General features: G+C 51.8%; 1 protein-coding gene across 2 annotated transcripts; it reads right to left on the bottom strand.

The window, feature by feature from the left end:
• Positions 1 to 4,475: 4,475 nt before the first annotated feature.
• Positions 4,476 to 8,890, bottom strand: LOC116074277 (class II histocompatibility antigen, M alpha chain). Of its 2 annotated transcripts, XM_031346583.1 has the most exons (5): positions 8,313 to 8,890; positions 6,210 to 6,494; positions 5,429 to 5,707; positions 5,075 to 5,203; positions 4,476 to 4,742 (listed from the first exon to the last, which is right to left on the bottom strand). In XM_031346583.1, exons 1-5 carry the CDS (start codon positions 8,398 to 8,400, stop codon positions 4,738 to 4,740), a joined length of 786 nt encoding a protein of 261 aa, XP_031202443.1. In that variant the 5' UTR covers positions 8,401 to 8,890; the 3' UTR covers positions 4,476 to 4,737. The 2 variants fall into 2 exon arrangements, with proteins under 2 accessions (XP_031202443.1, XP_031202444.1); XM_031346584.1 differs by lacking the exon at positions 4,476 to 4,742 and having other exon boundaries at positions 5,158 to 5,273; positions 8,313 to 8,855.
• Positions 8,891 to 13,029: the final 4,139 nt, after the last annotated feature.

Genomic DNA, 13,029 nt, shown 5'->3' with positions numbered 1-13,029 from the left:
CACACACACACCACACATACTCACACACACACACCACACACACACACACACCACACATACTCACACACTCACACACAACACACACTCACACACACACACCACACACACTCACACACACACACTGGGCTTCTGTTTACCAGCTCAGCTAGCAATAGGATCTCCAGGCAGGGCCCCACGAGCCGTTCTTTGAAGGCCACGACATGAAGACCCACACACTAGGTCCTCATCTTGTCTGCCTCCCCACCTGGCCAGGTTCCCACACGCCTGCAGTAGGCTAACACTGAGGGTTTTTGCCAAGCATTGTAGGGAACCACATGGAAGAGGAAGGCACTACTGTCTAGTTCTGGCTTCCCTTAGCTCCTGAGACTGGCAGTACTGAAAGGAGTTATTGGAGTTCCACAAGGAGATGGGGACCATTGGAAACAGAAACAGGTGCCAATATTGATACTGTCACTGGAGTTGACATTATGGGAAGTCACAGATGTGGCCCTGTGTTTTCCGTGGGAGTGTGGCCTTAACCATATGAGTCTCTTCTAGACATTTCCTAAATCCATTCCATGTAAGCTCTCAGCTTCCTCTTCTGGACAGATGGTTTTAATTCAAGGCTCCATTTTGTGACAGAAAAAAATTGCTGGGCCAATTACTTGCCCACAGTGGCTCTCACAGCCAAAACTAAATAATTCTGTCCAGGGAATCAAGTATCAATTGTATGTAGATGGCACTGGAGATGCGCCAACTGGGAGGCTTGCTTTATTTATTCATTTATTTATTTATTTATTTATTTATTTATTTATTTATTTGAGACAGAGCCTCACTGTGCAGCCTAAGATGACCTTGAACTTTGGCGATGCTCCTGCCCCAGCCACCCAGATGCTGGAATTACAGTCATGTATCACAATGCACAGCGGAAGGCATTTTCAGCATCTACTCTGTCCTAAGTTGTTTCACAGAGTATCATGTTCCCAGAAATCATATGAAAAAGCTGAACGTACAGTTTGAAAAATGACAGAACTGTGTGCTGGAATCCTGAAGTCCCAGTGCTTCGGGTGGGAGCCAGAGATCTGGGATCAAGGTCATCTCAGCTACAGGAGAGTCTGTCTCAAGACGACAGACTCTGACAGAACTGTCTGAGTCAGTAACTGAGAAAGAAAGCCCCTGGAAAGGCGTTCAGCTTCACACGATCAATACACAAAAAGCCGACATCACGAGATCCTGCCGGTACCCACCCCGTCCCCAGTGACCGTGGGCATTAGTGGGGACGAAGGCAGCTCTAATAACCACTCTCTGACCTCTGAAGAGGAAATTACAAAATTGTTGGTTAAATATATATATATAAAATCAGGAAACAAGAAAGTGTTCCTTGAGAAGTCTGTTTTTGAAAAATCTAAGAAAGATAGAGCAGGGGCTGGGGAATGGTGGCAAGAGCTGAGTGTGGACCTGTGGGCTGGGGAATGGTGGCAAGAGCTGAGTGTGGACCTACACTTGGTTGACAAGGGAACAAGCCACAGAGCAGACAAGCATGGCTCTGTCAGGGAAGAATAAAGAATGAGGGTTGCCCGGGAATGGGCTCTCCGCAGGCTACCATCTCTGCTCTAGAAGGTACCACCACATCCAGGCAATCCCAGCATTTGAGGGAGGGGTGAGAGGACCAGGAATTCAAATTTATCCTGAGCTAAATCGGGAGTTCGAGGCCAGCCTGGGCTACATGAGGCTTTAACTCAAAGAAAAGGGAAAGAGAACACCAGGCTGATGCCAGCTTTTGATGCGTCTAGCTAAGGAAACTTAGAACCCTCAGCTAGAGTTCACTTCCCTCCACCCCAACGCACTCAGCCTTATCCAGCCTTCAGTCTGGCTCTTATTTGGATGCAAGAATGGTTGACCAGAGAGGCAAGCAGGGTGGTGCCTGTCTGTAATCCTAGCAGCTGGGAGAGGTGAAAGCAGAGGATGGAGTGGGGAGTGGGGGTGGGGGATCATTTCAGCTACCCGGCAAGCTGGAGGCCAGCCGGGGACCGTATGGCACATGTATCACTTGATGGGTGAGCATCTAATCTAAGCCTACTATCTAAGGTCCCGAGAGAGGAGTTAGCTAGAGCTAAGAACAGCGGGTAAACATCTGGAAAAGTGCCACATCTTTAGTCTCAGCCCTTGGGAGGCGGAGGCAGTAAATTTCTTGTATGTTCCAGATTGGCCTGGTCTACATGGCAAGTTCCAGGTTGGGCAGAGCCATACAGCGAGACCTTGTCAGTTTTCCATCTTGACTAGAAGGAAATTGTTGGGTCCATTTGAAAAAGAACAGAAACTAGGCAAATGTAGAAAGTGATACGGACCAGATCCACACAGGTAAAATGAAAATAAAAACAAAAGCATCGCTAAAGGAGGAAATCAAATACTAAAGCTAGAGTCAAAGGCATAAGCTGGGGCTGGAGCTATGGCTCAGCGGTTGAGAGCACGGGCTGCTCTTCCAGAGGTCCTGAGTTCGATTCCCAGCATGCATGCGGCTGCTTACCACCATGTGTGATTCCAGAACCAGGGCTTCTCCTTGCTTCTGAAGGAACCAGACATGTATAAGACACATATAAGCAGGCAAAACACCATACACACACAAGTTTTGGGTTTTCTTGTTTTGTTTTGTTTTGTTTGTTTGTTTGTTTGATGAAGGCAGAAGAACGTTCCCGATGTCACTGAGTTCTGTGGTGCTGCAGACAGTTCGTGACGACGCTGTTATCCTGTCCTTTCTCCGTGGGAAACTTCTCTCAGCAGACCCCAGGTTAAGATCACAGTAGGAGCACTTACCCAGCATGCATGAGGAGCTGGGGAGATCGCTGGACAATTAGAGCTCTTGCCATACAAGCATGAGGGCCAGAATTTGAAACCCAGAACCTATAGAGAGGCCAGGAAGACATGGCGGGCACTGGTAACCCCAGCCGCCTAAATCAGAGACGGGGCAGTGATCCAAGAAAGCTGGCTAGCAACACTAGCCAGGTCGGTGAGCTCTGGGTTTAATGACAGACTCTGTCTCAGTGAATGAGGGGGGAGATGGACGGAGGATGGAGGATTCCTGCTATCTACCTCCCACAAGGCTGTGCGCCCATACACATGCAAAAACATCAGAAGAGTAAGTCTGTGAATAGTCACTGGGTTTACAAGTCTACAAGGGAGATGCGGTTGTTACCATCCTTTCCTGAAAACTGACAATAAGGCACAGAGACAGTAAGAGCCTCATCGAAGAGCACACAGCGGAAACTGACAGTCACGCATGCCCCCCAGGTCTTTATCAGCACACACTCTGCTCTTAGAAACGACGTGGTCCGGGGAAAGAGCCAGAGCCTGGGAAGAACTGGACGGTGTATGTCCCTTAGACTACGATACGATATGAAAAACGGAGATGGCCTTGTCAATACCAAACTAATTCTGTGGGTTAGCCTCAACGGCCTCCGCAACAACTCCGGTGTCCCACAGAAAGCAAGGAATAAAATGTGTGTGACAGAGTTTAGCAGCAGCAGTCACGTGCCGCCGGCTCCCACCCTCTTTCCGCGACAGAGCCGCACAGTCGCCCTAGGAAAGTTCAAGAGGCCATTGAACAGGTTGGTGAAAGAACTGGAGCTCCCCCCTAACCCCCCACGGGCTGTTCCCACTTCACTTCTGGAACTCAGAGGTCAGTCTGCGCAGGACTGATCTGACCAATCAAAAGAGCAGCTAGAGGCTGGAGGCGGAGCATACCGCCCTGAGCTCCAGGCGGTATGGAGCTCCCAGGTACGGAGGAGTGGAGTGGGGGGAGCTAGATATTCCTCAAGGCAGAAGCCGTAAACAAAGCACGAGGGAACAACAACAACAACAAAAAATACAATTTCCTCAATTGCTTTGTGAGCAGATTACTGGAAACTCTGCCTTCCCGTGGGCTAGTTGATGGGACAAAAGGCGCCGTCAGCTACACTGAGATCAGGGAACCCTAGCTTGGCTGAGCGGAGGGTGTTCCCATCCCGCCCTAATGAGCTGTGTCCAGGTTAAGACATGCTGAATCTGAAGTGACAAGTCACTGAGGTCAGAGATCTAGAAGCAAATTCCAGGAGTTAAAAAGAAGGTACAGCGCCGGGCAGCGATGTCGCGAGCCTTTAATCCCAGCACTTTGGAGGCAGAGGCAGGCAGATTTCTGAGTTCGAGGCCAGTCTGGTCTACAGAGAGAGTTCCAGTATAGCCAGGGCTACACAGAGAAACCCTGTGTCGAAAAACCGAAAGAAAGAAAGAAAGAAAGAAAGAAAGAAAGAAAGAAAGAAAGAAAGAAAGAGAGACAGAGAGAGAGAGAGAGACAGAGAGAGAGAGAGAAACAGAGAGAGAGAGAGACAGAGAGAGAGAGAGAGAGAGAGAGAGGAAGGAAGGAAGGAAGGAAGGAAGAAAAGAAAAAAGAGAAGGTACAGTAGGCTGGGGTGCAGGTCAGCGATGGACGCTTGTCTAATATGTGGAGGGAGAGGTCACACTGACATTAAGAAATAAAGTTTATTTCCTGGAAGAGGGAAGGTATAAGGTAGTGGTCAGGTGGGGCCCGGGGTTTCTGATGCAGACTTTTCTGGATGCAAGTCCAGGGACAGTGGAAGCCTCAGCTGAGACACCTGCACGTTGGCACACACCCGGAGGGACCCCTGGGACTTTGGCTCCGATGAGAGACCTTGGGGAGGCAGGAGATGCCTGGACATCCCCGCTGGCCTGGCCTGTGCTGTTCCAAGCTCTGGTTGGGAAGAGTCAGTCTGAAGAGAGAGCACAGTGAAGGGAAGTCACCAGAAGGGCCCTCTCCCTTCCTGAAGTGCCCTCTCGGCTTGCAGCACTCACAATGGAGGGCTGACTGTCCCTGCTCTCAGGTCAACTCCACGCACGTGTCCCACAGGTCCCCGGGTCACCCCATCCCCTGCTCCAAGCTATTTCTGTGCTCCCCAATAACTGTGTCTATAACAGGGTCCCCAGATACCAGCATACAGCCCTAACCTGCTGCATACAGGCCCCCAGACCATGAGGAGAATCCTGGCACACACCCACACTGGCAGCCTTGTCCCTGGTTCCCTCACCTTCCCGAGTGACTTACCTCCTGAGCAAGGTTTCTGGGAGCAGATGAAGAAGACAATGCCCAGGACGATGCCCAGCACACCAAGGCCAAAGGCCACACCACACAGTGCATTCTCTAGGAGATCTGAAGGCAGGGCGTTCTGGGGCACTAGAGCAGAAAGGGTGAGGTCATCCTGGAGGACCAACTGGGGAACACTCCACGCCAGGGACTTGGGCGTCTGGGATAACAAGGGAGAACTGGATCATGGAAGCCTTAAATTGGCTATAGTGGACACTAGACTCAAGGAGCCCAAAGAAAATGAGAGGGCCCCTCCCACAGGCCTGGGCTTTTTCTCCCCTCGAAGGACGGGACTTCCACGGAAAAGGGCCTCACCCCAGTAGGCAATTGCTGTGTAGCGGTCAATCTCGTGCGTCACGGTGCAGGAGTACAGGTCAAAGGGTTCCGGTGTGAAGTTTAAATAAGAGAAAGCCTGGAAGGAGAGCCCGTCGACGGCTGAGATGGACGTGGGGCTGGCTCCCTCCACGGGGGCGGAGTGCAGCTGCCAGGTCACAGTAAGCTTCGGTGGGAAGAGGTTGCTGATGAAACAGACCAGCGTGTTGGGCTTGCCAAACTCCAGGGGCTTCAGTGTGAACACCTCAGCTGCAGGCAAACCTGGGGGCGGGGATGGGGGGCAGGAGAAGAAGGGACAAGTTTAGACCGTGCCACTGTTTGGAGAGTTGAGACACGTGTAAGGGAGGGCAGACACGGAGCCAACACAGAAATGAGGACATCTGGGGTTCCAGGAAGGGTCTTCTCGTCAAAAAAATGCAGCTAGGACACCGTGTGGGCGGACCCCTCTGCCCTGACTTCCTGTCTGTAGCCAGGTTGGCATCTGGCACTGACTTCTTGTTAAAATGCAAGCTCATCCCTCTGTCTTGCCGGGTATGGTAATGAGAATACAGACATTCGGTGGGGTCGTCAAGTTCAATAGATTTCAACGCCCTCGGCTGCCTCCTCCCCACCAGGAAACACAGGATGCAGATTGTAGCTGACGGGACAAGTGTTGAAGTAGAGAAGAAGAGACCCAAGCAGAGGTGGGAAAGGTAAGAGATGCTGTGGAGAAGTTTGGGGGAATAAGATGGCAGACCCCCAAACGCCACTCTTTGTCCCTGACCTCTGGACACTGGGATTTGACCTTCAAGCTGCGGGCTCACTTCCCGCATCAACGTCTCGCAGAAGTCTTTGTCAAATTTAATGGCAGAGGCATCGCCCTGTTCCTGAGCCCACTCGGCAAAGTCAGGCAGTCGGGGCACTCTGGTGTTCTGGGAGAAGTCGAAAGAGAAGAGTTCGTCCTCATCGTAGGTCTCTGAGAGCCCTATGTTGGGAATCCCATCCTGGCAGAACAGGGTGTGCCGGAATGTGTGGTTCTGTGGGCCATCCCACAACACCGGGGTGGAAGCTGCAAAGAGACAGTGAGTCAGGGCATGGACACACACACACACACACACACACACATGTGTACACACATGCACTCACACACGCACATGCACACACGAGCATACACACGCCCTCACACACATGCACACACGCGCATGCACACACTCACACAATACTCACATTCACACATACACACACGCGCACACATACTCACACACACATACACACGCACACACACTCACACATAGTCACACACACACATGCACACGTGCACACACACATACACACATGCACTCATGCGTGTGCACACACGCACTCACACACACATATGCACGTGCATGCACTCATGAGCATGTACACACTCACACATACACACACGCATGCACACATATTCACACTCACACTTACACACACTCACACACATAGTCACACTCACACACACATGCGCACATGCACACACACGCACACATACTTACACATGCACTCATGCGCACACACACATACACACACTCACACACACACTTTCTCTTTAAGATAAAAACTAGTGAGGTCTCTATTTTGGGGGCACAGCAGAGATATGACCTAGCCCCCCTCACACACACCTGCTGCTTAAGTTTCTCCTCCCAATGGAAGAGAGGGAGAAAAAAAATCAAGGAATCTTTCCAAACTTCCTTATATATAAAAAAAGCAACGTGTACACGTGGGAAGTAGAGCCAGGCATGGTGACTCACATCTGTGATGCCAGTCCTTGGAATTGTGGGCAGAGGACTGAAGTCTAAGACCACCCTACGTACAGCCAGACTGGGGCTCACCAGTCTCTGTCTCGCTCAAAATACCAAGCAAACAAAACAGAAAGCAAAAGTGTGTGGAAGGCGGCAAGCCAAGCCCTTCTGCTGCTCAGCCTATGCACAGCTCAAAGGCACCAGGCAGAGTCAGCCTGAACTCCTCACCAAGCCAGGACCGCGGCACAGTGGACACCTCCACCTAATTCAGAAGCCACGGATGAGACTCATGCCTTGACGGGTATGGGGGAAGAGCCATGGCCTCTCTAGACCATAATGATGTGGCCCTGGGCTACCCAGACACAGTGTAAAGATAAGCCAGGCTCTGGACCTGCTTGGTCACTTCAGTGGCACCTGGCCCTCTCTGACAGCCTATCCCCTGACCTAAACACTCCAGACCTTGCACTGACAGAATGGGGGGGGGGGGGCCGCTGAACTTCTGGCTGCAGGAAATAACAGTCTTTGAAACTCCTGACAGGAATCCCCCAGACAGAAGGCAGGCTCTTCAGCAAACACCCAGAATAACACACTGTGAGAGGGACCTTCCAGGTTGTTCTTACATCCTGCCCCAACCTTCCTGGAGAAGAGACATGTCAAGAATGTGAGTTGACATCAGACTATGGCAGGATCCTCACTGGAAAAATGAAAATTACTTCGCAGACTTTTGAGGCTGGGTCTTGCTATATAGCAGAGGCTGGCTTTGAACTCTTGACCATGCTGCCTCCACTTTGACAGCTGGGTGTCCGGCACCACCACACTTGGCTAGGCAATAACTCTTATTTTGCTCAAACCCCAGCTCTGTCATTTCCCCACTTGGAGAACCGAACGGGCTCAGGTCTTTGAAGTGAACAGAGTCTCATTTTCTTCATTTGAAGAGTGACTAGCACACAGACGGAGCATTTGGGATGCGTGGGTTGCTTGCCATTCGCGAACAGCAACCCTTTCCACTGCCACAGAGTCCCTCCCGACACTCAACAAGTCCAAGGCTCATCTCCTCTGTTGAGTCCCCAAGGCTCGACAGCCCTCGGGACGCATGCAGAGGGGAGCCAGCATCTTACCTTCGAGCACCGCCCAGGACTGGGGCAGCAGCCACAGAAGCCGCAGCAACCGCAGCAGCCCGGCTCCTGACTTCTGCTCATGCTCCATACCTTAACACCCGTCGTAAATGGGAGCTACCACCAGAGTCCCCGGCGCCCAGCTCCCTTCCAGATCCATCACGCTTCTACAGAGCATCTCCAATAGCTGCCCGTCTCATCTCGGCTAGACCAATCACAGAAGTGGACAGGTTGTCATCATCAGTCGCTGAGGAGAAGCTTGGGTCCAGGCGCCTCTTTAAGACTTGGCTTGGCTCCGAGGCCGGCGGGGCCGGGCGAGCCTCTCGGAGACCTCCGCCCCCTGGTGGAAGGTCGGGCCCCAGCAGGTGGCTGCCTGGATCTTCAGAGCAGCGCCGCCTGGCGGCAGCATGCCAGAACGGGCTCGAGTCATCTCAACAAAATCCTCAGGGCTCTCAGACCCTCCCCAGCATCCCTCCGAAGAAAGTTGGCAATGAATGCCAGGCTACAAATTCCAAGAGGAGCGCAGCAGGCCTCTCACGTCTTAAGTTGCCTCTTCCATAGGTTAGTACTCGGAATCAACTTCAGCCTGCAAATACCGAGTAGGAAATAACAGAAAATTAATTCGGAGGGCAGGGGTGTTTCGTTGTGTGGTCTGTGGGGCGGGAAGGGCGGGAAAGGCAGGGTCTCATGTATCCCAGGCTGGCCTAGGACTCACTCTGTGTCTGAGGATGGCCTTGAACGTCTAATCCATCTGCCTCCACCTGCCTGGTGCTGGGATTACAGGCAAGCACCATTAATTAATTCTGTACTGGGGACTGAACCCAAGGCTTTGCAAGAAGGTTGAGGCATTCTCACTCTGTAGCACAGGCTGGCTTGGAATTCACTGTGATCTTCAAACCTCCACAACCATAGTGCTTGAATTACAGACAAGCACTGTTGAGCCTGGTTCACTTGGTGCTGGGAACTGAACACAAGGCTCCAGGAGGGCAGTCGTGGTCTTACTATGTAGCCCTGTAGGGCCTCGAATTCAGTGGACCCCCCCCCCCCGCCTCACATTCCTGAGGCTGGGGCTGCAGGTGTGGATCACCACACCCAGCATAGCAAGTCTTGGATTTTGCACTGTTCTGAGCCTCCTAGGGAGAGCTCATCTTGACTCACGCCATCTCCTGCCCCAGATGTGAGTCATCTATTTGCCAGATGTCTCATGCCATGCTTGTCGCCTGCTTGTGTTAGTCACTGCGCTACCGCTCGGGCTGGACTGTCACTGCACTGAGTGCTTGTGTTCTAGTGACCCTTGTTTTAACTAAGAGTGGCCCCAAAGGGCAAGAGGAGGAGACTTGGAAACACCAACGGTCAGGCTTTAAAGGAAAAGCTGAGAGTTGTGGCTTAGGGACATGTGGGGTTGGAGAGATGGCTCAGTGGTCAAGAACACTGGCTGCTCTTCCAGAGGACCAGGGTTCAATTCACCTGGTCCTCTCCCCTCTAGCCACCTACCCTCTTCCACCCTGGCTGTCACTCAGTGTATCCTGAAGGCCATTCCCAGCCACAGTCTTGTGTGCAAACATCAGGGCCTGCACTGGCCCCACAGGGTGGTGCCTGGTTAATCTCACCCTCCCACCCACCCTGCCTCACCTGGTAGTCCTTCTGCAGCAGCAGTGTGCACCAGGCTCTTGTCCAGGCACAGGGCTGCCAGCTTCCTGCATGCGTGCCACACACTGAGAACCAGGTCCGTGCTGGGGACATGGCTCAGGATGTGTAGGAGGATCTCATCAGGGAAGCCAAGCAGGTGGGTGTCACCCGCTGCCTCTGCCGCTGCCTCATAATCATTGGACATGTCCTGGAAGATAGGGACAACGGAGGGAGAGTGGGTCAGCCTCTAGATGCCAGCTGGACAGGCAGAAGGATCGGAGTTTGGACCCCAGCACTGGGGATGCAGGGACAGGAGGGTCCTCTTCCAGAGGACCAGGGTTCAACTCCCAGAACCCACATGGCAGCTCACAACTGTCTATAACTCCAAGGTGTCTCTCTGTCTCTCTCTCTCTTACACACATACACTCACACACAGAGACAGAGAGACAGAGACAGAGACAGAGTGGGGGGAGAGACGAGAGACAGACACTGGGTGTCTCCTTTCACTGTGGGTTCTGGAAGTCAAACTCAGCTTGGCAAGTTTTACCCAGCAAATACTTTGCCCTGCTGAGCCACCTTGCTGGCCCCTATCTTACTAAGGTTGCTCTTGGCTCTCAAACTCCATTTCTCCCTCCAAGACTCCAAGAAGGAAGGTATTTCTGCCTTGAGCCCAGCCCATATTTAGAGCAGGTCATTTACTCTTGACTGAAAGCTTTCTGGAAACACCCTCATAGGTACACCCATGTGTCTCCATGGTGATTCTAAACCCAGTCATGGTGACAATTCGCTTAAACTCCCAGTGACAGCTGCATGTGGTGAGGGGTTCAGGTGCTGCTGTCGGAGCCGGGGCATCCAAGCATCCTGTCCAGTGCATGCGGATCTTCAGAAGACTGCTCAGTCACGGTACACTGCAACCTGCAAACAGCTTTATGGAGATGAACAGGCGCCCCCTGGTGGTGATCGAGCCACACACTGTAATACAAGTTACTGGGGCTAGTCGGCTTCTGGGCAGGGTTGCTGGTGTGGACATCCAGGCACATCCAGGGTGGCAGTCATGCGGCTCAGATCCATGCTGTCCAACAGCCTGCATCTACTACCCAGGTGGCCTAATACCAGAAAAATGTGGACGAGGCTTCGAAGAAGATGAGCAACATGTTTGGGGTGGAGAGGAGGCTCAGCTGTCAATAGCACTGACTGCCCTTCTTTAAGACCTGAGTTCAATTCCCAGCACCCACATACTGGTTCACAGTGGATCTTAATTCTAGTTCCAGAGGACCTGACACCCTCTTCTGGGCTCCTTAGGCATCAAGCACACACATGGTGCACAAGCATGTGGGAAAACACTCCCCACCACCACCCACCCACCCACCCACCCACCCACACACAAAGTTAAATTATTTTTTATAGGTTTATTTATTTAGTATATGTAAGTACACTGTAGCTGTCTTCAGACACTCCAGAAGGGGGCTTCCGATTCGTTACAGATGGTTGTGAGGCACCATGTGGCTGCTGGGATTTGAACTCAGAACCTTTGGAAGAGCAGTTGGTACTCTTAACCGCTGAGCCATCTCTCCAGCCCCAGCAAAGTAAAATTAAAAAGACATTCTCATGCTGGATGGGAGGACCCTCTGAGTAGACAGGGTGCCACTGCAAATTCAAAGGGTTTGGCGGTCTATGCTCGCTACCGGAAATCCTACTGATAGGCCTAACCTGAAAACCAGGCTCTCCCTGTGTGATAGACACAGTGGGATTTTAAAGTTCCCAGGGGAATTCACTACCACAATATGTATAAGAGTGTGTGTGTATATGTATTCGTGTGTGTGTGTGTGTGTGTGTGTGTGTGTGTGTGTGTAAAATGTCTGTTGAAGCATTTGCTGAGGTCTTGAAATGGATCTCTTATGAATAAGGGGTCCACCACCACCATCTTTGAAATGTCCCCTGAAGGCTCCGGTGTGGAAGGCTTGGCCCCAAGCTGATGGGGCTATTGGGAGGAACATGAGAATGGAAGACCTAGGTGGAAGACATAAGTCATTGGGGGTGTGACCTGACAGACTTATTACAGCCTCTACCTCTCCCTCCCTCCCTCTCTCCCTCTCAACCACTCTGCTGTGTGTTCTGCCTTGCCATGGGCCCAAATGATGAGACCAAGTGACCGTGGCCTGAAACCAGGAGCCAGAACATGCCTTTCTGTTAAGTGATGTCATTTGGTTACAGTGCTGGAACCCTGACACTTGAGAGTCCTGCAAAGCATATTCCTGTCTCAGGAGCTAAAAGTCCAGCAAGGGCCAACCAGCTATAGATACATTGTGTCTACCTGAGAATGCGCGGGCTGGGGTGACTCAGCGGGAGGACTCCTGCCTGGCTTGCCTAAGGCCCTGCCTTTGATTCCCTGAACCACAGAGCAGGAAATGGTCAGGAGTTTAGGAGGTTTTAGGAAGCTGGGGAACAAAGAACAACTTTTATGCGCGGTGAGGGTTCTTCTTGATGGCCGGTTTGATGGAGTTAGAATCACCATGGAAACAGCCTTCTAGATGTATACCTGTGGGAGAATTTCTAGGTTGGATTAATTAAAACTGGAAGGCACCCTAAGTGTGGCTGGCATCATACACAATGCTGGGGTCAAAGAGGAAAGAAGTAAATATCAGCCTTCCCCAGTCTACCCTTGACTCCACATACGCCACAGCCAGCTGCCCTCACTCCTGAGGCTGCGATTTCCCACTATGGTGAACTGTCCCCTCAGACTGAGCCTCCGCAAGCTCTGCCTTACTGAAGCTGTTTTTGTTGGATAGTTTATCATGTCAGTAAGAAAAGGATTCGACATGAGAGACTGGGAGGAACAGCAATTTGCCCAGAATGTGAGAAAGGAGAAAAGCATTCCAGGTCAGAGGCAGCCTCTCCTCCTTCGCGTTCTCCATGACATTCAGGTGAAAGGCTGTAAAGGCTGCCCACGTGTTCCTAGAAACCCAGAGGACAGCTGGCCACGTAGGCCCTGACACAGCGCAAAGAGAGCCTGACTGACTCCACTGACAACATAGAAGACACCAGGAGACACACTGAGGGTGGGTGCAGCTCAGTGGTAGATGCTTAGCGT

Source organism: Mastomys coucha, unplaced genomic scaffold (genome assembly GCF_008632895.1).
Source record: "Mastomys coucha isolate ucsf_1 unplaced genomic scaffold, UCSF_Mcou_1 pScaffold3, whole genome shotgun sequence".
Classification (NCBI taxonomy): domain Eukaryota; kingdom Metazoa; phylum Chordata; class Mammalia; order Rodentia; family Muridae; genus Mastomys; species Mastomys coucha.
Note: the sequence above shows the minus strand (reverse complement) of the source record. Positions and strands in the feature narration are given on the sequence as shown.